This window comes from Carcharhinus amblyrhynchos, chromosome 9 (assembly GCF_965287045.1).
Source record: "Carcharhinus amblyrhynchos chromosome 9, sCarAmb.v2.hapA, whole genome shotgun sequence".
NCBI classification, from domain to species: Eukaryota; Metazoa; Chordata; class Chondrichthyes; order Carcharhiniformes; family Carcharhinidae; genus Carcharhinus; species Carcharhinus amblyrhynchos.
Window position 1 is genome coordinate 48,660,734 of NC_137332.1, and position 24,576 is coordinate 48,685,309.

At 40.2% G+C, this 24,576-nt stretch overlaps 1 protein-coding gene across 1 annotated transcript in view; it reads left to right on the top strand.

Annotated features, from left to right (window-relative positions):
* The first annotated feature begins 1,224 nt into the window (after positions 1–1,224).
* Positions 1,225–24,576, top strand: part of LOC145347775 (retinoid isomerohydrolase-like) — a 45,052-nt gene continuing 21,700 nt past the window's right edge. The window contains exons 1-5 of the mRNA XM_080195573.1: positions 1,225–1,283; positions 1,389–1,471; positions 11,508–11,658; positions 16,735–16,842; positions 20,826–20,967. Of these exons, the coding sequence (XP_080051699.1) occupies positions 1,273–1,283; positions 1,389–1,471; positions 11,508–11,658; positions 16,735–16,842; positions 20,826–20,967 (495 nt within the window). The 5' untranslated portion in view covers positions 1,225–1,272. The remainder of the gene's footprint in view (positions 1,284–1,388; positions 1,472–11,507; positions 11,659–16,734; positions 16,843–20,825; positions 20,968–24,576) is intronic.

Sequence of the window (24,576 nt, forward strand, 5' to 3'; positions counted from 1 at the left end):
ATTTATTTGACAGTAATCCAATAGCAAGTTAGATGTAAAGACTTGCATTCTAATCAGTATTCTGTAAACTGTGTGTGACTTTATATGCCCTTCTCTGATCAGAACCTTCCACACGCCTGATGAAAGAACAGCATTTCCAAAACCTTGTGGGATTACTATTAAATAAACTGGTTAGATATTAACCTGGTGTTGAGAGACTTCTTACTGCATTGGCAATATATGCCAGATTGAGGGATGTTAATGCTGGAAAATAGAACACTCCTTTTCAGAAATCCAGCTAAGTGCCCTTTTCTCATGAGTGATTTCTCTTTGTTAAAAACAATACTCTGCTTCATTTGGATTTTTGTGCTACCTGCTAGCAGTCACTAAGGGCCACCTCTGAAATTTAATCTCTAAGATTAGCTTCTCCGAAATATACAAAAAGTCCTGATAACTGACCACTTTTAATTTAGAAACTCAGCAATGGAGAATTCTAAATGAATCTATGGCTTGCCAGCTTTGCACTGAATTGCCTTAGATCATTCTTTTTTCTGTCTTAAACTTTTATTTGCCTGTTGGTCCTGCTGTTACTAAGCATTGTGCTATTATAAGATGCCTAATTTATCTTCTGCCAAACTGTTGCAATTCTTTTCATTCCCTGTGGTTTTTCATTGCTTCATTTATGATTTTTTTCCCCTAGCTATTTTTTGAGAAGTGTAAGTTGAGTTTCATTAACTCTAAGGAAATCATCAAGTCAAGCAGACAAGTTATTGCCTGAATGTCGGGAACAGCATAAATAAACAAATGATAAAATACCTTAAGATATTTCTAATCCGCCACCTTCCTCCATATTTAAGTGCTTTAATGGCTGTGGCATTTTATCATCTTAAAAAAGGTCTCAGTACTAGTTTAAGAAATGTAAATAAGTGAATCACTGCTGACATAGATTTTCAGATTTTAAATTTGTTTAGGAGGGCAACTATGTTGGCTCTATGGTTGTGAGAATGTGAATTGCTTTGAAACAACATATCTTATGTTACACTAATCTGATTGTAATAAAACAAGGAAAAGGTCTTTCAGGAACATTCACAGAGCTTCTTGTAAATAGCAAAGTAAAACTTGCGGATTTGGAAACTGAAAGCAGCTATTGTTTTCCTAAGCCTCCGTGATTGGCCAAAATATTTGTTTAAACCTCTTAAATTTGCAATGCGATTGAGCATTGTTCTATATAATACTTGTGAAATGCAAAAAAAGTTTGTTGAAAGTGGAGTTTCCATCTACAGAATTACCTCCATGGCAAATCCGTAAGTTACAATTTCTCACTTAGAAATGATATTAATTTGTATTATACTGAAACAAACAAGTTTGAAGTATAATTAGTTAATTGGTGAAACATGTAAATCTTTCAGAATCGAACATCCAAGTGGTGGCTATAGGAAATTGTTTGAAACAGTAAAGGAAACAGCTCAGCCGCTGCCAGCCTGTGTTACAGGTTTGTTATTTATTACTTACTTTTTGTTTTTGGGAATCAAGTTTGCAAAATTGAAAGGAATTAGAATTGCTGTTCTACTTGTGCTTAAGCATTTTTTATCAAAGCTAATTTGTATTTTTCTTACAATCATTAACATTTATCAGTAATGCACAAAAATTACGTGATTTGTTAAAGAAATCTGTCTTTTTAATAATTGTATCATAGAATCTACAGTGCAGAAGGAGGCCATTTGGCCCATTTGAGTCTGCATCAATTCTTCATCAGAGCATCCCATCCAGGCCCTATCCTCGTAATCCCACATATTTACCCCATTAATCTCCCTAACCTACACATCGTGGGACGTTAAGGGACAATTTAGCATGGCCGATCTTAAATCTAATCTGCACATCTTTGGACAATAATGATGTGGATTTCATCCAAAATAAGACCAATTTCATTTTCTAAATATTTTCTTCAAATATTTCTATAGAAAATGTATTTCACCCTACTTAAAAATGAGGAGAGAGAAAAACCCACAAACAGAAGGTCAGCCAGCCTGAAGGCAGGTGGGGAAACTTTTTAGAGTTATTAATCCAGTATTTATGGATTGATTCCTGGGAAGATATTGGTTATTTTTTTAAAAAAGCCAATATGGAGTTGTTAAAGATGAATCATGATTGATTAAAGGAATAATGGAGAGGGTTGATGAGGGAAATGAAGTTGATGGGTGTGTCACCTTTTAAGAGGTGTTTATATAAAATACCACATAATACCACTTGTTATCAAAATTGAATTGAAGAGAAATTTCTTCAGAGGGTGGTGAATGTATGGAATTAACAAAGTAGTTGAGGCCAAAACATCTGATTTCAAGAAGAAAGTAGACATAGCTCATGGGGCTGAAGGGATCAAGGGATATGGGTTGGGGCGGGGGGGTGCGGTGCAGGAGATCAGGATATTGAATTCAATGATCAGCCATGATCAAAGTGCATGACAGAATAGGCACAAAGGGCAGAATGGCCTACCCTTGCTTCTAATTTCTATGTCTCCATGAATTATGTCAGTCTGAAAGGACAAAGACTGCATATATGAAAAATTGGCTAAGGGACAGAAGAATAGTGTTGAACAGTTTTTAAGACTGAAAGGGAGTATGCAGTGGTATTGTCCCATGCTTAATATTAAGACACTGCTCTCTTTGATATTTTAATGACTTTGACATTCATAGCATAATTTCTATGTTCACAAATGACACAATACTAAGAAATGTACAGTGAGGGGGATTTGAACAGATTTCAGCAGATCATTGAACTAGTAAAATGGACAGATACATACAGGATGTAATTTACCTCAGATGTGTGAAGTTATTCTTTTTTAGTGGGAAAAATGAGGAAATGTAGTGGAAGGAAAAAAGTAGAATTTTAAAGGAGATGCAGGAACAGCGAGAGACACAAGGACAGCCATATGCAATTCTTGGAAGATGGCATGAGAAATTGAGATGTCATACAGGATTCTTAGTTTTGTATATGAAAGAATAGATAAAACAAGTAAGTATACTAACTCTTTAAGAAAATGGTTATTGAAGTTAATATTCACAATATTCAACTGGAGTATTGTGATCAATTCTGCAACTTTTGTATATAATAGAATAGAATAAACAAGCAAGGATACTAATCCTTTTTTTCAAAAAAAACTAACACTCAACTGGAGAATTGTGATCAATTCTGGAACTGCACTTTAGGCAGGAATTCTAGTTTTGCAGACAGTGAAGAAGAGATTTACTAAAATGGTACCAGGGATGAAAAAAGCATAGAAAGTAAAAGCAGGAGTAAGCCATTTGGCCTTTCAAACCTGATCCTCCATTCATTTTGGCCAAGGCTGATCATCAAATTCAATATCAATTCAAATTCAAAGTCGGAGGAGTGGTAGATGGTGAAGAGGGGTATCATAGTTTACAGAGAGACTTGGACAAGTTGCAGAGCTGGGCCGAGAGGTGGCGGATGGAGTTTAATGTGGAAAAGTGTGAGGTAATTCACTTTGGCAGGAATAACAGATGTGTAGAGTATAGGGCTAACAGTAGGACTCTGAATAGTGTTGACGAACAGAGGGATCTAGGTGTATATGTGCATAGATCCCTGAAAGTTGGAAATCAAGTCGATAAGGTTGTTAGGAAGGCATACGGTGTCTTGGCGGTTATTGGTAGGGGGATTGAATTTAGGAGCCGCAACGTCATGTTGCAACTGTACAAAACTCTGGTGCGGCCGCACTTGGAGTATTGTGTACAGTTCTGGTCCCCACATTATAGGAAGGATGTGGAGGCATTGGAGAGGGTGCAGAGGAGGTTTACCAGGATGTTGCTTGGTATTGAGGGAAGGTCCTATGAGGAGAGACTGAGGGATTTGGGGTTGTTTTCGTTGGAAAGAAGGCGGCTAAGAGGAGACCTTATTGAAACATACAAGATGATTAGAGGTTTAGATAGGGTGGACAGTGATAGCCTTTTTCCTCAGATGGAGAAAGCTAGCACGAGGGGACATAGCTTTAAATTAAGGGGTGGTAGTTATAGGATGGATGTCAGGGGTAGGTTCTTTACCCAGAGGGTGGTGGGGGAATGGAATGCCCTGCCTGCTGCAGTTGTAGATGTGCCTAGTTTGGGGGCGTTTAAGAGGTCCGTGGATAGGTTTAAGAATGGAAAGGGATTGGTTTAGGTTAGAGGGTCATTGCTTTTCTCTTAATTGGTCGGCGCAACATCGTGGGCCAAAGGGCCTGTTCTGCGCTGTAAAGTTCTATGTTCTACATTCTAATATTTGATCTCACTAGCCCCAAGAGGTATATGTAATTTATTCTTGAAATCACACACAGGTTTGGCCTCAACTAATCCTGTGGTGGTGAATTCTGCAGATTCACTGCTCTCTGGGTGAAGAAACCTCACCTCGCCTCAGTCCTAAATGTTTACGCTTTATCCTCAAACTATGACCCCTAGTCCTGGACTCCCCCATCATTAGGAACACTTCTTCTGAATTTACTTTGCCTAAACCTGTCAGAATTTTATAAATTTCTATGTGAGGGTAACAGAGCCATCACCTGTCCCTTCTGAAAGTTGAGTTAAGGGACTAGAGAAGCTGGTGTTGTTCTCCTTGGAGCATAGAAGGTTAAGGAAATTGATTTTGAACACCTCTGGGAAATCTTCAAAATCATGAAGACTTCAATAGGGTGAATAAACAAAAACTGTTTAGAGTAGAAGGACAGTGACCAGTAGCTTTAACTTATATAGCAAAGAAATCAAAGTTACATAAGGAGAAAATGATTGTACACTATGGACAGGATGTACTGCACCACCTGTGGTGTGTTTTGTAGTGGCAGAAACCCGTCAACAGGCTTCCCGTTTGCAGCTCCCACTGATAAGGGACCCACAGTGAGGGGGGGTTGCCATCAGGGAGACCTGAATATCCTGAACTGATATTGAGAAGGGTTTTACTCAATTATGCAACCTGCAGAAACACCAGCAAGTTCACACAGGTGAGAAGCCAATCATCTGCTCTGAGTGAGAGATGAGATTCAGTCAGTCATCAGACATACTGGTGAGTTCACAAGTGATCATAGGGTTTGGATTCTGCTGTCACTGCTGCAGTTAATCATGTACTTGGAGGGCAATTAAGAGTCAACCACATTGCTGTGAATCTGGAGTCACATGTAGGCCAGACCAGGTAAAGATGGCAGATTTCCTTCCCTAAAGGACATTAGTGAACCAGATGGGTTTTTCTGATGATATTAATTGCACAGGTAGATGTAAAGGGGTATGATATGGTTGGCATTATGGAGATGTGGCTCCAAGGTGAGCAAGGATGGGAACTAAACCTTGAAGGCTATTCAGTGTTTAGGAAGGACAGACAGAAAGGAAAAGGTAATGGAATTATATTGTTGATTAAAAATGATATTGATACAACATTGAGAAACGATATTAGCATAGATGAAGTGGAATCTGTATACGTTGAGTTAAGAAACAACAAGGGGCAAAAAAACATGAGTGAGGCTGATATACAGACCACTAAATTCTAGTGATAATGTTGGGAAATGCATTAGATAGGAAATCAGAGATGCATGTGTTAAAGGAACATCTGTGATTACGGGTGACTCTAATCTGCTTGTGGATTGGGAGAGTTTAATCAGTCACAGTACAATGGGGGAGGAATATCTAGAGTGTGTATGGGATGGTTTTCTGGGGCAATACATTGAGGAACCAACAAGGGAGCAGGCCATTTTGGATTGGGTGTTGTGCAATGAGAAAGGATTAGTTAGCAATCTAGTTATGAGAGAACCCTTTGCAGTGAGCGACCATCAAATGGTAGAATTCTCTGTCAAGGTGGATAGCAATGTAGTTGATTCTGAGACCAGAGTCCTGAATGTCAATAAAGGTGACTATGATGGTATGAGGCATGAAATGACCATGATGGACTGGGAAAGGATGAAAGGAAAGACTGTGGACAGGCAATGGCAGGCACTTAAAGAATGAATAGGTAAACTCCAGAAATTGTTTATTCCTGTTTGATGCGAGAGTGGTAAGGGAATTATGGCCAAACCGTGGCTCAAGGGGGAAATTAGAGATAGTATCACATTCCAGGAAGAAGCATACAAATTGGCAAGAAAAAGCAATAGGCCTGAGGATTGGGAGCAATTTAAAATCAGCAAAGGATGACCAAGGGATTGGTTATAAAGGGAAAAGTAGAGTATGAAAATAAGCTAATGGGGAACATAAAAGTTTCTATAGATATGTAAAGAGAAAAAGATTGACACAAACAAACGTAGGCCCCTTACAGTCAGAAACAGGAAAATTCATAAGAGTAAAGAGATGGCTGAGAAATGAAATTTTTACTTTGCTTCAGTCTTCACAAAGGAAGATATGAATATTGCACCGGAAGTGCTGAGAGAAACATGTTTTAGTGAGGAGCTGAAAGCAATCCACATTAGTTGAGAAATGGTTTTGGGAAATTGATGGGATTGAAGGTGCATAAATCTCCAAGTCCTGATAATCTTCATCCCAGAGTACTTAAGGAAGTGGCCCTGGAAATAGTAGATCTGTTGGTGGTTATTTTCTAAAATTCTTTGGACTCTGGGCTGTTTCCTACAGATTGGAGGGTAGCTAATGTAAGCCCACTATTCAGAGGGAAGTAGAGAGAAAACGGGGAACTATAGACCAGTGAGCCTAACGTTGGTACTAACGTCGGTGCTGGGGAAGTTGCTAGAGTCTCTTGTCAAGGATTTCATATCTTGGCATTTGGAGGGTGATGGTAATAATCAGACAAAGTCAGCGAGGATTTACAAAAGGGAAATCATGCTTGACAAATCTATTGGAATTTTCTGAGGATGATTTGAGAGAACCAGTGGATGTGGTTTATTTAGACTTTCAGAAGGGCTTCGACAAGTTCTCACATAACAGATTATTATGTCAAGTTAAAGCACATAGGATCACAAGAAATGTCTTGAGATGGATAGAAAGTTGGTTAACAGATAGGAAGCAAAAAATTCATAAGTGACTCTTTTTCTGATTGGCAGTCAGTGACTAGTGGGGTTCCGCAGGGATCTGTGTTAGGACCCCAGCTGTTCACATTATGTATTAATGATTTTGAAGGGGAAACTGAATGTATTATCTCCAAATTTGCAGATGATACAAAGTTGGGTGTGAGGGTGAGCTGTGAGGAGGATGCAGAGTTGTGTCAGTGTGATTTGGACAGTCTGAGTGGATGAGCATGTGTATAGTAGATGCAGTAAAATGTGGATAAATGTGAGGTCATCCACTTTGATAGCAATAATAGGAAGATAAATTATTACTTGAATGGGTGTAAATTGAGAGAGGTGGATACTCAGAGACCTTGGAGTCCCCATGCATCAGTCGCTGAAAGTAAGCATGCAACAGCAGGCAGTAAAGAAGGAAAATGATACGTTGGCCTTCACAGTGAGAGGATTTAAGTGTAGGAATAGGGATGTTTTGCTGTAATTATATAGGGCATCGCTGAGGCCACACCTGGAGTATTGTGTGCAGTTTTCGTGTCCTTATCTGAGGAAGGATGTCCTTCCAATAGAGGGAGTGCAGTGAAGGTTCACCAGACTGATCCCTAGGATAGCAGGTCTGTCAGATGAGGACATAACCGATATAACTTGGTGAGGGTTATATCTACTGGAGTTTAGGAGAGTGAGAGGGGATCTCATAGAAACTTATAAAATGTTAACAGGGTTAGACAGGGTAGATTCAGAAAGAGTGTTACCAATGGCGAGGGAGTCCAGAATTAGGGGTCATAGTTTGAGGAGAAGGGGTAAACCATTTAGAACTGACGTGAAGTGAATGTGTGGAATTCACTGCCACAGAATATGTAGTTGAGGTCAAAATGATGTCTGATTTCAAGATGAAATTAAATATAGCTCTTGGGGCTAAAGGAATCAAGGATATGGAGGGGGGGTCAGGATATTGAATTCAATGATCAGCCATGACCAAAATTAATAGTGGATCAGGCTCAAAGGATCTACTACTGCTTCTAATCTCTGTTTCATAGTCATCAGTAGATTCTAAATTCCAGATGATTTTTATTGAATTCAAATTCCACTATCTGTTGGGGATTCAAATCCGGTTCTCCAGAACATTAGCTGAATTTCTGGATAAAATAGTCTAGCAATAATAGAATCATTCAACAGTGCAAAAGAAAATTGCAGGACTACAGGGGAAGGACAAGCGTGTGGGATGTAATGGCAGCTCTTTCAGAGGTCACAGAAGCCCAATGGGTTGAATAATTTCTTTCTACGATTCTAATAAAATGATGCTCAGTCTTTATTAATAAGAATTAAATGTTAGATTAGATTTATGTCTGATCACAATTATTTCAAAAAGCTTACAAAAGAGGATCAAGTGATATAGGGCTGGAAATTCAAATCTACTGAGAAATAGCTAGATCTACAGGGAGAAACGCACGCACAACATGCATCTGCTCATGTTGGAGGAATTCTTACAAATCTGCAACCTCGACTGCCAAGGAATACAAGGAGTGCAAATGCTTGGGAACACCAGCAACTGGAAGTTCCTTCACACACCACCCTGACTTGAAACTATACAGCTTCACCGTCATTGGGTCAAAATAATGGAATCCCCTTTCTAACAGCATTGTGGGTGTACCTACACTACATGGACTACAGCAGATCAGGAAGGTAGCTCACTACTGCCTTCTCCAAGGGATGGGCAATAAACGTGGCCTAGCCAGTGATACCCAAACCCCATGAAAGGAATTTTAAAAATCACCTAAATTTGGTACTGCCAGCTATCTGCACTAATCATTGACTGCATGCCTTTTTGTGAGAGTCAGAACGCTTCAACATCATTTGAAGGCAGCCATCACTTCTTAAAGGAGTGGTGCACCCTGGCAGCAGGACCTGCAGATTGAGCTACCAGGTTTTCTGGTGCTGCACTGGAGACCCTGATCCAGATGTTGGACAGGTGGAAGGAGTTCTAGTTCTCTCTGACAGACATCTAGGTGACAATTCCGCACAGCCAATGAAATGGACACAGATCTCTGTCAGGAGGTTAACTTCCAGTACATGGTTGCAATGTCAGAAGTTCAATGTTGATGGAGTATAATGCAGGAAAATGTGAAGTTGTTCATTCTAGTGGGAAGAATAAAAAAGCAGAATATTATTTAAATGGAGACTGCAGAGTGCCACAGTACCGATTTAGGTGCCTTTATACATAAATCAGGAAAGGTTAACATGCAAACATAGCACTTAATTAGGAAAGCAAATGGAATGTTGGGCTTTATTGCAAGGAAGGTGGAGCATAAAAATAGGCAAGTCTTGCTACAATTTTTCAGGGCATTGATGAGACCACATCTGGAGTACTGTGTATAGTTTTGGTGCCTTTATGTAAGGAGGGATATACTTGCATTGGAGGCATTTGAGAGGAAGTTGCCTAGGTTGATTCCTGGGAAGATGGAATTCTCATATGAGATTTGATTATTGGTTCATTCAAAATTAGAACAATGGGTTCTAGTACATATTGCAATGTACTAGATTCTGAGGGGATATAACAGGGTGAATGTTGAGAGGATCTTTCTCCTCATAGGGAAATCTAGAACAAGGGGCCACAGTTTCAAATTAAGGATGCTGGCTAGTACTGTCTTGCTCTCCGACCCCTCCTGCTGCACTTCTTGCCTCTTAGATGATGGTAAGGGCTCATTTCTTATGATGGCATTGCTGGAGAGATAGCGGCAGAGAACTGCAATACTGAATGTCCACTCAAGATTGTAGTGTAATGTTCTTCCCGATGGTTCAGTCAGGAAAAGCATTGCTTGGGGACACCAACTATCAGTTCAATTTGATTTGATTTATTATTGTCATATTATTAGTGTACAGTGAAAAGTATTTTTTCTTTCATGCTATGCAAAGTATTGCATACATAGAGAAGGAAAGGAGAGGGTGCAGAAAGTAGTGTTAGTCATAGCTAGGGTGTAGTGAAAGATCAAATTAACATAAGGTAGGTCCATTCAAAAATCTGGCAGCGGGAAGAAGCTGTTCTAGAGTTGTTTAGTACGTGACCTCAGACTTTTATATTTTTTTCCTGACGGAAGAAGGTGGAAGAGAGAATGTCCAGAGTGCATGGGGTCCTTGACTATGCTGGCTGCTTTGCCAAGGCAGCTGAAAGTGGCAGCAACATTGTTCTTATCATAGCTGAGGAACTGTCCTCAGATTCTATCCAGGTGTCATGAACCACGTCTGAAGGTAATATACCTCGTAATCTGATAACCAGCCTGACTGCCTGGGTTGGAACGAAAGCAACAGAGAGGACTGGGTCAGGAAAAAGGAATTATGAATGCACCGTGAAAACTGGACATAGACCTGCATGATGTACCCACAGAGTTATAGAGATTAAAATGAGGGGTATAGGTAGCTAGTAAACAATTTTTCCAAAGGTTAGGAGAGTCTAAAACTGCTGGTAATTGCAAAGAAACTATACCAAGCAATCCCAATCAATTGCAAAAGGTGCCAGACTGGTGATAGATAGCCCACAAGTAATGTAGATGCTACCTGGAAAAGCATGCAATACAGCCTATGTAATCACTTAGAAATTGTTTTCCTCATGCAACGCTTTCATTTTTATTGCATCCACTTAGTGAAATTTATACTATTTCGTAAGGTTTGCTTACTTCATGAAATTGTTCCATGATCTGCCTATATTCTCTGGTTCTTGGATTTCCTTGCTCTATGAATATTGTAGTTTTTACCAAATGTCTAGACTAGGTTTTGTTACTACATTACTGAAAAAAACTTTACCATAGAATCGTGGATCATTATAGAAGGATATCATAGAATCCCTACAGTGCCAGAAGGAGGCCATTCGGCCCATCAAGTCTGCACCAACCACAATCCCACCCAGGCCCTATCCCATTGATCCCATGTATTTACCCTGCTAGTCCTCCTGACACCAAGGGATAACTTAGCATTGCTAAACAACCTAACCCGCACATCTTTGGACTGTCAGAGAAAACCAGAGCACCCAGAGGAAACCCATGCAGACACCAGGAGAACATGCAAACTCCACACAGACAGTGACCCACGGCCAGAATTGAACCTGGGTCCCTGGCACTGTGAGGCAGCAGTGCTAACCACTGTGCTGCCCATGGAAATGTTGTGAAATACTTCACAGCCAAATATAATTATTATTATGTAGGCAAATGTGGTGTCAACTGTGACACAGCAAAGGTAGTACAAATGTTGTTCTTGGTGGAGGGATATATGTTGGCAAAATCTGTGCAATTTTTTATATTCATCTAACTAACCAGACAAAACTTTTGTTTAATGCTGTTTATATGAGCGTATTTCAACACTGCAGCACTCTTTTGCTCTGTACCCCTGGAATTAGGTGCTAAAGTTGGGAATGTAGAATGAAAAGATGGGAGGGCTATCACTAAGCCAAGCTACAAATGTAATTTATGTATGTATGCTTAGTGGTAAGTAAGGTTACTAGTTGAATAAAACCATGAAGGCATTACATTTTGATTAATTCACACTAGTTCTTCTGATCACCTAGGTGCAGTTCCTTTATGGTTAAAGGGTAGCCTGCTACGATGTGGTCCTGGGTTATTTGAGGTAGGCTCAGAGCCATTCTATCATCTATTTGACGGACAAGCTCTCATTCACAAATTTGATTTCAAGAATGGAGAAGTCACCTATTACAGACGGTATTGTACAACTTGTGTAATTCATATTTTCTGTTAAGTACCTCCCAAAGCAAATGTTTGGAAAGAACTGTCTCACAATAGATATTATCAAATCTGATGGAAGAACATGAAGCTATGAAATACCACAAAATCATGGCAACCAATTTTGGATAAATATAGAAACATCTTGTTATGACCTGTTCTTTTAAAACAAAGTTATTTCCTTCCGAAAGGCATCATACACAATATTACCAACGCTAACCAAATTATGGAAAAATCTGTCCTCCATAATTTTTATGAAACCTTTAGGATTTGATTAGCATTCTCAACAATGCTGGCTGACCTTGCCTAGGAAACATCTGGAGTGATACCTCAGGACTAGGAGAGCGAAAAAGAATTAACCTTGGTTCCCCTTCTCCTGGCTGTTTATCCAGTGAGCCCTAGTTGGGAAGCAAATGTTTGAACGAAAATGGCATTGAACTCAGCTGTGATGCTTTCCCTGATCAAGTCTAATGAATATGTAGGTGACTTTTTGGGTGAGGTAACAGGGCTGTTTGCCATCCATGGAATCATGCAATAAAAAGCACCTATAGGAAAGAATCTGGGGATTAGTTCTTAATGGTTACATCAGTAGCATTGGCAGTAGCCAACCCTCCATTTATACAAGCTAGTCATGAGTTCAGTTGCAGAATCACCTCTTACCTGACTGTGCTTGCCAATTATTTTGAGAGAATGTTTGTCTTCCTGTGGTCTTCTCATATAGTGTACCTTCCACAATTTTGTACTGCCTTGGGAGGAAGAATCGTGATATTATCAGACTGATTTGGAGGAATTTTGCCTTGCAAAGCATCCTTGACATTCCTGCTTTGTGAATAAATTTGTAACCCAATCTATCTTGTATACTGGAATTTCTTAAGATCAGTAAATGGCTAAAATCAGTCATAGCAATCTGACATTGATGGGTGATATTTCTTTATACTTTTTCTCATTTCTCTTACTTATGAGATGAGAGTATACCCCTGCCCTTGTACGTCTGCCAGCAAATCAATAATCACCAACCCATTCACCAATTTTCTGCAGAATGTCTGCTCACTCTTGAAGAACCCCTTTGCTGTGGATGGATATATTGATATCTGAATTTTAACTGTAAAAAGTTCATCATTATTGTCTTACCTCTTACCAAAGCTTCCTCTCTCCTGTTTATAAAATCCATCTTGTTCAAACTGCTTCTGTGCCACTTTAATTATTAGAAACTGACATCATGTTCTCCTCATGCACTTTTTTAAGCACTCAAAGCTATTTCACCCTTTTCATTCCTTCTTTAAAATCTTGTCCATTGTCCAAAAGGCTCACTTTGAGTTTTCATCCAGAATATCTTCCCTATTTTTCTTCTTCAGCCTCTTTGCTAAGCGACTCTTCAACATGATGATTTAAAGATTAATCTCAATTTACTTGCCTCACTCCCCTGAATTTGCCTTCATATTCTTAGCTTAACTTTGCCTGTCATAATTATAGAAACCCCTTCAGCATTGTCATCTTCCATGGTCTCTCCCATAATCTTGATGACAAGGTCATCTTTGACCATTTTCTTGTATCGCAAATCTTTCTGCCTTCTTTCACTCCCACTTACTTCCGAATTCATCCCTGGGAAATCAAAAACTTCTCCAAGTTGCTTAAATCTTTATTCTATGCTCCAGACTGGATGGCCACAAGCTAGACATTTTCCACAATATAGCTATTAACCATGCCCACAATTCTGCCCTCTGTGCCTCCAGGAAAACCTTCCATCCCTGTGTTCTGCCCAACTTCGCGCACACAATCCCAAGAAGGATAAACTTAAATGAACCTGGAATGCAACTTGTTAAACTACACAGCAACAGATCTGATCAGACTACATCAAGCTATACCAACCTTTATTCCCCTCTCTCATGCCCTTTCCAAGCTTAGTTCGTCCAAGAGACTCCAGTCATATTCCCTGGATCCCATTTTCTCTCAATTCCAAATTATCCACCTTCCCTTCATTTCCTCATGTTAGTTGACATTGCACATGGATCATTTGCCTCAAACATTAACTCCACGCCCTTTCAAAATTGCTGCCATCATTTTCTTCTCAAAAATCCCTTCCATCAGATTCCTGATCCTGTCATGTTACGACAATTACTTCAGAAATGATATTATGTCCAGGAAGCATTATCCCTCCTGTAAATCTTCACTTCTCTACAGCCTTTGGCTTAATCATCAGACTGAGAAGTTAATAATTGAAGCACTGGATATAGAGGAGCCAGTACAGGTTAACAAAGACAGGACTTTTTGTAGGATAGGATACAGCAGAGTTTTGGATACATTGAAATTTATGAGACAATAGGAAACTGGCCTGGAGAACTTTTGGAGTAATTCAGCCAAATGGCAAAGGCATAGTTGGGGTCTCCAAGGATAGATGGGCTGAGAGGCGGGAAATACTAGAGGTGGATATAGATTGTCTTTGTGATGGAGGATAGGGCAGCACAGTTGCCCCACAGTGCCAGGGACCCAGATTCAATTCCCAGCTTGGTCAGTACCTGTGTGCAGTCTGCATATTCTCCCCATGTCTACCTGGGTTTTCCCCCATATGCTCCGGTTTCCTCCCACAGGTTAGGTGCATTGGCCATGCTAAATTCTCCTTCAGTGTAGTTGAACAAATGCCGGAGTGTGGTAGCTAGGGGATTTTCACAATAACTTCATTGCAGTGTTAATGTAAGCCTATTCATGACACTAATAAATAGATTTAGAGATGGAAGCCCAGCTTAGGGACAAATAGTTCCATACAGTGTGGTTTTGCCTAAAATTTCACCTGGAGAATTATCAAGGTCAATAAATATTTGCAAAAGAGAGTTGAACAGATACTTAAGATTAAGAAACTTAGAGGGTTATGGATAAAAGCAGGCTGTGGTACTGAGCATTACTGCTCTGAGCCAGCACAGGCACAATGAGCATGATGGCTTCCTCTGGTGCTGTAAGTTCCTGTGATTCTAGAGTTTTTGGCAGTGGCCCAGGATGATAATTCAGTCAACTTCATGTTTAGCTGAAGGAAGTTAAGGCTGTTCCAAGATTCTATATCAAATAATAGAAACAGTGGAAAGGCAGAGAGAGGTGTGAAAGGGCAGAGCTGCAAGTCATTAGCATACATATGGAAGCTGTTTCACTGTTTGCAGATAATACCATCAAGGGCCGTAATGAGCAAGAACAGTGTTTACCAACCCCCTCTTCCCCATCACCAAGTGCTTCATGAAAGAAGATTCAAAATGATTAAAAATTCATGTAATTTAAACCAAAACTTATCCTCATCTCCAAGGCATGATAAGCATCAGGCCTCCTGCACATGTGCTGACTGGGAAAGAGCTGCATATGTGCTGTTTAGATTTTTTACATTGGTCAGGCCCATGCACATGACTAATGGAACTTGGAGCTGAAGACAAAGGATCCATACACCCACACAAAAAGTGAACCCTGGGAGAAGCAAGAGAGACAGGTTAAAAAAAGGCAAATACTGTTCAAAAAAAATATTAAAACCATGCCAATAACTTGTATCTATAGTTGTATTTAGCTAACGCCTGGATATCAGCCCTCCATCCTGCACTTCTGATTTCTCCTCTTTCACTTTTAATTATGCTTTATTCTCATACTTCATTTTTCTAATGAGGTAATACTACTCTAAATGTTAATAAAGGCAAAATACTGCAGGTACTGGAAATCTGACATGAGAAAATGTTGGAGAAACTCAGATAATCAGGCAGCATCTGTGGGAATAGTCAACGTTTATGCTGATGACCGTTTCAAAACATTAAATCTTGTATAAATCCTGGATAAATAATTTGTGAGCTGTGTTTTTAAGGAAATCAAGGTTCCCTTTATACCATTTACATTTATATTTTATTGTCCACATTTTGGCAAGCCAGAGGCCCAAGTTTTGCGATAGCTGGAACTGCAGCTATCAGTGCTCAGCATTATTATGATGTAAGTCAGATTTTTAGCATTCACTCATTCACACTGTAAAATATGGAAAAACGTATTTCCCGACTCTCTCCAGATTTTCCATTATGTCACCCCTCTCCCTGACAGCAAATGTGGGCTGAAAATTGCTCCACAAAGGTATTTTACTAGAGAGCAGTTCAGAGAAAATAGGAGGTGTGCCATTGACACCTTAGAGCAAGAGAACAAAACCAAGGATCCATCCTTCTGGAAATACCTAGGTGTAGGATTAGGAAGATGAACCATTCTAGAGGTATACTTGGGAACAAATTAATACATAAAATTAGAGGCAGGTGAGGGCAGATCCGCTGAGCTAAATAAACGGAAAAGTGTTGGAAGTTAGTGTGGAGGTTTACTCCTATCTTTGCTAACCTGCACTGCCTCCTAGATATCCAATGTTTCAAATGTTAAGTTCCCAGCCTGGTGTTCAAATTTTTTTCAAGGCCTCACTTCTCTGTATTTCTGCAATCATTTTCAGTGCTAGAATGTTCCTGTTAAGCTTCATATGAGAGGGGAATGAACATTTAAAGTTACCACATATTGAAAAAATCCTACCATGCTTCGTGGCAAAATTTTAAAAGGAACAATGGTTACATTATTCCTCACTGAATGTTCGATTCTGCTGACTCCAGCCTCTTATGCAACCGCCCTCATCTTAGCATGCATGGTATCAGCCAACTAGGTTCCAGAAATGCTTCCCTAACATGATTTGCCTCTCAATTTCCATCTCTTTTAAAATTCTCCTTAAATTCAACTTAAGAGTAAACTTTTGGTGATGCCCCTAAGTATCTTGTCCTTTTCCTTTTTTCCCCTTATAGTTCTGAGAAGCCCTTTGAAATGTTTGACATAAACGCAGGTTTTAGCTAATGACTGTGTACAACACAATTGTATTCAAGTGGAATACTTCTGTACACTGTTTTACTATAGTTGTTAATTCATTTAAAACAACTGAGTACATATCTGTATTAGAATAGTAAACAAGATCACCCTAAATGTTAAATATTTGTTCATCAATATCATTACCAATTACCTGATTAGATAGTTTGCAATTATTTAGGCTTCAACAGAGAGTTCTTATCTCTTTTGTAGGTTTGTTCAATCTGATACCTATGTAAGGGCAATGACTGAGAAACGAATTGTGATCACTGAATTTGGTACTTTTGGTTTCCCTGACCCCTGCAAGAACATCTTCTCCAGGTTAGGAAAATACTTTTACTACTATTTAAATCAAAGTCTTACTGAGTGTAAAAATTAATTTTATTTATATATATAGAGTTAGTCTTTGTTATATGAAATGTGATTTTTTTTAAATACGTAGCCATTTAAAAAGGAGGCAAAAAATTGAAACCTTTGCTAAAAGGCCACTTACCAAGAATTTCTTCATTAATATAATATTGATACTTTTTGTGCAAGCTGACAAACTATCAGTAGAAACAGAGATAATAAAGGTAATGGTGGGGAGGGAATGAAAATTGATGGGCAGGATATTTTGGAAAAGCTTGCTAAGCTTCAGAGTGGATTAATTGCCTGGACTGGCTGACTTGTATCCCAGGTTACTAAAGAAAGGAAGGAAGCAATAATCTTCCACACTCCCCTAGATATAGGAGGGGCGGTGGTGAGGAGGGAGCTGTGGGGTGTCAAGGGGAGGGTGGTGCCAGAGGACTGGAGAGTAGCAAATACAAATCTCCATTGGAGAAAAAGCAGAGGACATTCCCAGTTACTAAAGGTTGGTCAGTTTAAAATCAGTGGTGGATAAAGTTTTAGAAACAACAACTGGGGGAAAAAAATCAACAGGCACTTGGAGAGCTTTGAGTTAATTAAGAAGACAGTAAAAAGTCTGACAACACCAGGTTTAAATCCAACCGATTTATTTGATGGTAAACTCACAAGCTTTCGAGGTTAAGCTCTTCTTCAGCTGAATAGAGAGGTAGCCTCCATTCTCTCAATGGATTCTCTCCATTCTCTCATTCATTCAATGGCTATCTCTCCATTCACCTGAAGAAGAGCTTAACGTTGAAAGCTTGTGAGTTTGCTATCAAATAAATCGGTTGGACTTGAACCTGGTGTTGTCAGACTTTTTACTGTTTACCCCAGTCCAACGCCGGCATATCCACATCTTAATTAAGAAGAACCAGAGGTAGGTTGGCATCTTTTCATTTGTGGGAGGTTTTTTTTTATTTGTGGGACATGGGTGTCACTGGCTGGCTAGCATTTATTGCCCATCCCTAGTAACCCTTGCTCAGAGAGCCAACCATATTGCTGTGGCTCTGGAATCACATGTAGGCCAGACCGGGTAAGCACAGCAGCTTTCCTTCCCTATAGGACATTAGTGAATCAGATGGGTTTTTCCAACAATCGACAATGGTTTCATGGTCATCAATAGATTTTTAATTCCAGATATTTTTATTGAATTCAAATTCCACAATCTGCTGTGGCATGATTTGAATCTGGGTCCCCAGAATATTAGCTGAGTCTCTGGATTAATAGTCTAGCAATATTACCACTAGGCCATCGCCTCCCCAGAGAGATGATGGGAAAACCATCTCAGAATTTTGGTGAGGTCAGATAAGATCATCTGCTGCATTTCCTTTGATGACTAAAGAGAGAAAAGTCCCAGATTTTTGATTCAGAGTCACATAGGTGAGACAGGAGAATGCCTGGCTCCATAAATACTACCATTAAAAATGATTACTGGAGTTCAGGTTTTCAGTCCAGTGTTAGGCTAGAACAGGAGTCAATGTGGGCAAACCAGGAAGAAATGAGTAGACTGTCAGATGCAGAGACAGACTGAGTGGAAGGCCTGCCTTGGGGCTCAGGCACTGCATTGAAAAGTAAAGTCCTCAAAACCTCTCCCCTCCCTGACATATTTCTCATGTATATACCTCAGTGGCTCTTTATGGCAGATATGTTAACCTATGCCCCTGATTCCTATGCTAAATTAGTGCCAACACATGCTGACGGGGGTAATCACATTTTGGCCTTACACCTACCATGTAACTCACTTAGTATCCACCAAGGACAGACTTCAGGACCTACGCAGAAATCAGATAAAATGAAGTTCAAAGTGTCTATTGCAGACCATTGAATTGAATCGCAACACTCTCATTCAAAAACCCATTTGCCACATTTTTCTTCTTCATGGGATGTGGGCATTGCTGCTGGGCCAGCACTTAATGTCCATCCCTAAATTCCCCTAAGGGGGCATGTAAGAGTCAACCACATTGCTATGAATCTGGAATCACATGTAGGCCAGACAGATAAGTGTGGCAGATTTCCTTCCCTAAAGGACATTAGTGAACCAGATGGGTTTTTACAATAATCAACAATGGTTTCATGGCTATCACTAGACTTTTAATTCCAGATTTCTTTGTTATAATTGAATTTAAATTTCACCATCTGCCATGGCATAATTTGAACTCGGGTCTACAGATCATTACTGTGTCTCTGGATCACTAGTCCAGCGACAATACTACCACGCCACTGTCTCCTCATTTGCATGCCTTAAACTACGTAAAGCCTTATAACAACAAACATTTCATTTAAGTGCACAATCTCCAAAAACAACAAGCATTGAAATTCATGGTCCCACATCGAAGAATTTATAGCTACTTGTAGCTGTCAATCAAACTGGAAACCATCCTACTGTGATAATAGATGTTTAAAAAGCAGGAACACAGAGTGGCAAATGCAGTCTGGAGCAGAATGGGAGTGTGGTGGTGAACCCAGTATGGGAGGAGAGTAGTGAATCCAGTATAAAGTAATGTTCCTGCTGCCGCATGCCAAACAAAATAGAATTTTTCTGACCCACAAGCCTGTGCTACCCTCATGAACTCATGAGGCCATCACTGCACTTTATGAATCCCAGGGAGAGTAGATCCTGTGGGGAGAAGAAACAAGGTCAGTAGGCGTACGTATGTTTGCATGTCCTAGGCCCATATAGCGGAGCCTGGTCTCCAGTCGTCTTGGACCCTGATGCCACTGGACCAAGGCTTTGTTCCATTTAGGCCATGTGGCAGCTGGTATGCAATGGTCACACCATGTTAAAAGAACTCATGCAGAGGCATCTTCCAACCCTTAAAATGAAGTCTGGAACCTGAACAACCCCAAAAGCAACTGAATAGAATGGCATGCTGCTTTCATTGCCCAGGCCCTCGGGAATTTCGACATTGATATTGTCACCCTAAGTGAGACCCGGCGGGCAGGGCAAGGCCAGCTCAAGGAACAAGGTGGTAGTTGCACTGCCTTCTAGAAAGGTAAACTCGGAGAAGATTACTGCCTCCATGGGGTTGGCTTCATCATTAAAAATGAACTAGTTGGCCAACTCGGAGACTATCTTTGTAGGATAAACAAATATCTCATGAACATTTAGCTCACCCAGCCCAGCACTATTGCACTGCAGATCTCAGTACATACACCCCCCAAAGAGGAATTTTACCTTAGTCCCAAACAATCCAGTCCCAGCAGGTGACAAGCTGTTCCTCCTTGGTGACCAACACCAGAGTTGGAAAGGACACAGACCTCTGGGGAGGTCTAATCAGCAGAGAGGATATAGGGAAATCCAACAGCATCTGTACCCTGCTCCTGAAGAAAATTCCAAGGACAAGACCTCATCATAACCAATACTTTTTCCATCAATGAGGCGAGTACAAGGCGCCATGGCAATACTCTTGCTCCAAGCACTGGCACCTGCTCAACCACTTCATTGTCCAAGCGAAGGGGCTGCAAGGACATTCATATCACCCACACCATGACAGAAGCCAATGACTGCTTGATGGACCACTGTCTAATCCACTCTGTCGTTAACATCACTGTAGCCCCAAAACAGTGTCAGCAACAGAACAATGCTGCAGGGAAATCAACACTGGGTACTCAAAGATCTGACAAGAGAACTTCATTCAGCCAGTGCCTCATTGCCAAACTGCTTACTGCTATTGACCCAGAGACTCAGTGTCCACAATGCTTGGCCTGCCCTCAAGACCTCTCAGTTGTGATCTAAATCCAGCACCTCTCAGACTAACACAGGGGCCCACGGCCATTGGCGGTCTCCCACCCTGCCTTCGCTGGATTAATCGCAAGTGCCAACACAACACTTCAACGATAAATTCAGAATATTTTATCTGTGAAGTTTTCCTTTGGCCTAGTGTATTTCCCTTTTAACTTTTTATTTCTCTTTATTTCAGGTTTTTTTCTTACTTTGAAGGTATAGAAATTACCGACAATGCTCTAGTAAATGTGTATCCCATTGGAGAAGAATATTATGCCTGCACCGAAACCAACTACATCACAAAGATCAACCCAGAAACACTGGAAACAATACAAAAGGTTTATAAGTTCTGCTTATGGTGTTGTACTGATTGGATGGTGCAAATAACTATTGGGTTAATAATGAAATCTATAAACATGAAATGCTGTTGTTGGATGGGTTTTGCCAAGTATAATACTTTCACCAGGCAGCTGTGTGAAATGAAATGTGAAACTCAAATGAAACTCCTGCATCCATTTCAGCTTAACTGGTATATCTGAATGTTGAGCTATTAAATCAGTAGTTCACAAATGGACCACTAAGCAATCCGTATTTCTGAAGTTTGAGGGTCATTATTTGAGTATAAGGACCCTGAAATGTCAGATCTGGATTATAACAGGTTTTTGATACTTGCTTTTGTTTCTTTCCCATTACCATTGGACAGTTCCGTCAATTCCAAATAATCAAAATAATAGTTCATGTGTGTGCCTTAATTTCTTTTATCCATTTCATGTAGATGACACCTTGTGCTCACTTGGCCTTTCTGGTACTTGGGACTTAAGTGATTCCTGTTTTAAATGTCTCTGTGAATCAATTTGAAGATGCAGAATAATAGCTAAACTCATTTCTTTTAAGAACACCGTGATAAATGAGCAGTGCATTTTGTTTTGTGAGTATTGATTCACCTTTGTCATTATATTCATCGAATCCCTACAGTGCAGAAGGAGGCCATTTGGCCCATCGAGTCTGCACTGACCTCAATTCCACCCAAGCCCTATTCCTTAACCCCACATATTCATTCTGCTAATCCCCTGAAACTAGGCGCAATTTAGCATGGCCAATCAACCTAACCTGCATAGCTTTGGACTGTAGGAGGAAACCAGAGCATCCAGCGGAAACCCACGCAGATGCGGGGAGAATGTGCAAACACCACATAGGCAGAACTTGCGGACAGAATTGAACCCGGGTCCCCAGTGCTGTGAGATAGCGGGGTTAACACTGTGCTGCCCCTGATTCTTCATGATTCATTGCCACATAACGTGTTTTGTGGAGGCAGCCTGCCATTGGCTGACAGCGGGATCTTCTGATCCTGCCACTGTCATTGGTGTTTCCCATTTTATAAAGTAAATGAAGGTTATTTATTAGTCACAAGTAAGGCTTACACTTACACTGCAATGAAGTTGCTGCGAAATTCCTCTATGCACCCCATGCCTTTGGAAAACCCGTAGAAGGGGTTCACTGGCAGGACTGGAAGATGCCACCAGTACAAACAGCTGGAAAATTCCAGCCTTTATATTCAATCTGTTAACCTACTGGTTATTTTTACTAATCCAACAGCCTTAGGAAGAGGGTTTCAGCTTCAGTTACATTGTTTAAATATTATTTGTCTTTCTTTCTTTCTCTGGACTTTGACTACTTGACTAAAAAAGTGGTTGAACTTCTGCATGAATTGTACTTCTAATCTATTTGCCTTTTCCATGCTCAGTATTGTACGACTAGGTATTTATTTCTTCTAGTCATCCAAGGCCTCAAAATCAAGACTTAAGCAGTGGGTGACTCCAAAGCAGAACCGTTTGCTGTTTTCTAATTGACTATCAAGATTTTACTGAATCATTGTAAAAACACTTGTTAGAGATTCAGCAGTTGTACAATGGATTCTGCTCCAGTATAGACAATCCACCACTAAACATCCCAACTGAGTAGCCAAGTGATTTGGTATACATGCCTAACAAATTTATTAGGAAACATTTAATTAGACTGCAGTGGTGTCAGGCTACATGGGACAGGGCATGTTTACCAAAATGTCAGGTAGCTTCAGGCATTCATTAAAATGGATTGCATCATCCTTTTAACTCAATTGCTGCTCCTGATTACAAATTCTATAATGCAGCAATATATACCCTAGAATTCACAGTGAGACTTATTTTTTGGTGCATTATTCCTCAGATCACAAGGGCTGAGAGGTGGTCCACTTTGGTAGGAATAATGGTAGGAAGGATTATTACTTACGTGGAGAAAAACTGCAGCAGGCGACGGTGCAGAGGGACCTCGGGGTCCTTGTGCATGAGTCGCAAAAACCCAGCTTGCAGGTGCAGCAGGTGGTCAGGAAGGCTAATGGGATGCTGGCCTTCATAGCGAGGGGGATTGAATATAAAAGTAGGGAGGTCTTGCTGCAGCTGTATAGGGCATTGGTGAGGCCGCAGCTGGAGTACTGTGTGCAGTTTTGGTCGCCGTACTTACGCAAGGATATTTTGGCCTTGGAGGGGGTGCAGAGGAGGTTTACTAGGCTGATGCCAGGGTTGAGCTATGAGAGAGGCTGAATAAACTAGGCTTGTACTCGTTAGAGTTTAGAAGAATGAGGGGAGATCTCATTGAGATGTATAAGATGATGAATGGGATGGATAGGATAGAGGTGGAGAGACTCTTCCCGCTCAGAAAGGACAGTAGGACTAGGGGGCACAGCCTCAAAATAAAAGGGGGGCGGTTTAGAACGGAGTTGAGGAAGAACTTCTTCACTCAAAGGGTGGTGAATTTCTGGAATTCTCTGCCCGTTGAAGTGGTGGAGGCTACCTCGCTAAATATTTTTAAGACGCGGGTTGATGGGTTTTTGATAAGTGAGGGGATTAAGGGTTATGGGGAGAGGGCGGGAATGTGGAACTGAGCCACGACAGATCAGCCATGATCTTATTGAATGGCGGGGCAGGCTCGAAGGGCCAGATGGCCTACTCCTGCTCCTATTTCTTATGTTCTTATGTAATACATTAGCATGGATAGAGAATTGATTAATGGGAAGAAAGTAGAGAATAACCATAAATAGAGCTGGCTGTGATGAGTGGAGTGCTACAAGGCTCAGTGCTAGGGCCTCAACTATTTACAATGTTTATTAATGACTTAGATGAAGGTACCAAGAGCAACATATCAAATTTGCTGACAACACAAAGCTAGATATCATAGTAAATTGTGAGGACACAAAGAAACTGCATAGAGATACAGACAGATTATGTTAGTGGGCAATAATGTGAGATTGTTACTTTACCAGGAAGAATAGGAAAACAGAACATTTTTAAATGTCAAGAAACTTTTAAATATTGATGTTCAGAGAGATTTTGGGTATAGTTGTAAAAGAAGTATTTAAGAAGAAAAATAGCACATTCCTTTTTATTGTAAGGAGATTGAAGAAAGGAAATTTTGGTACAATTGTATAGGGTTTTGGTGAGACCGCAACTGAAGTACTACTCATAAGTTTTGATCTCCTTTTCTAAGGAAGGATATACTTGCCTCGGAAGTAGTGTGGTGAATGTTCAGTAATTTGATCCTTGGGATGAAAGGGTTGTCCTATAATAAGAGGTTGAGTAGATAGGATGTCTTATTTCTTTGAGTTTAGAAGAATGAGAAGTGTTCTCAATGAAAGTTATTAGAATGAAGGGACTTGAAAGGGTTGATGCTGAGAGGCTAGTTCCCCTGGATAGAAAGTCTAGAATAAAGTCGCAAAATTTCAGGATAAGGAATTCATCATTTAACACTTAGATCAAGAGGAACTTTTTCGTGAATTTTGGAATTCTCTCTACTCCAGAGGATTGTGGAAAGCAGTAATTGAGTATCTTCAAGGCTGAGATTGATAGATTCTTGAACTCTACCGGAAGTCAAGGGATAGACAAGAGGATCAAGCAGAAGAGTGGAATTAAGGT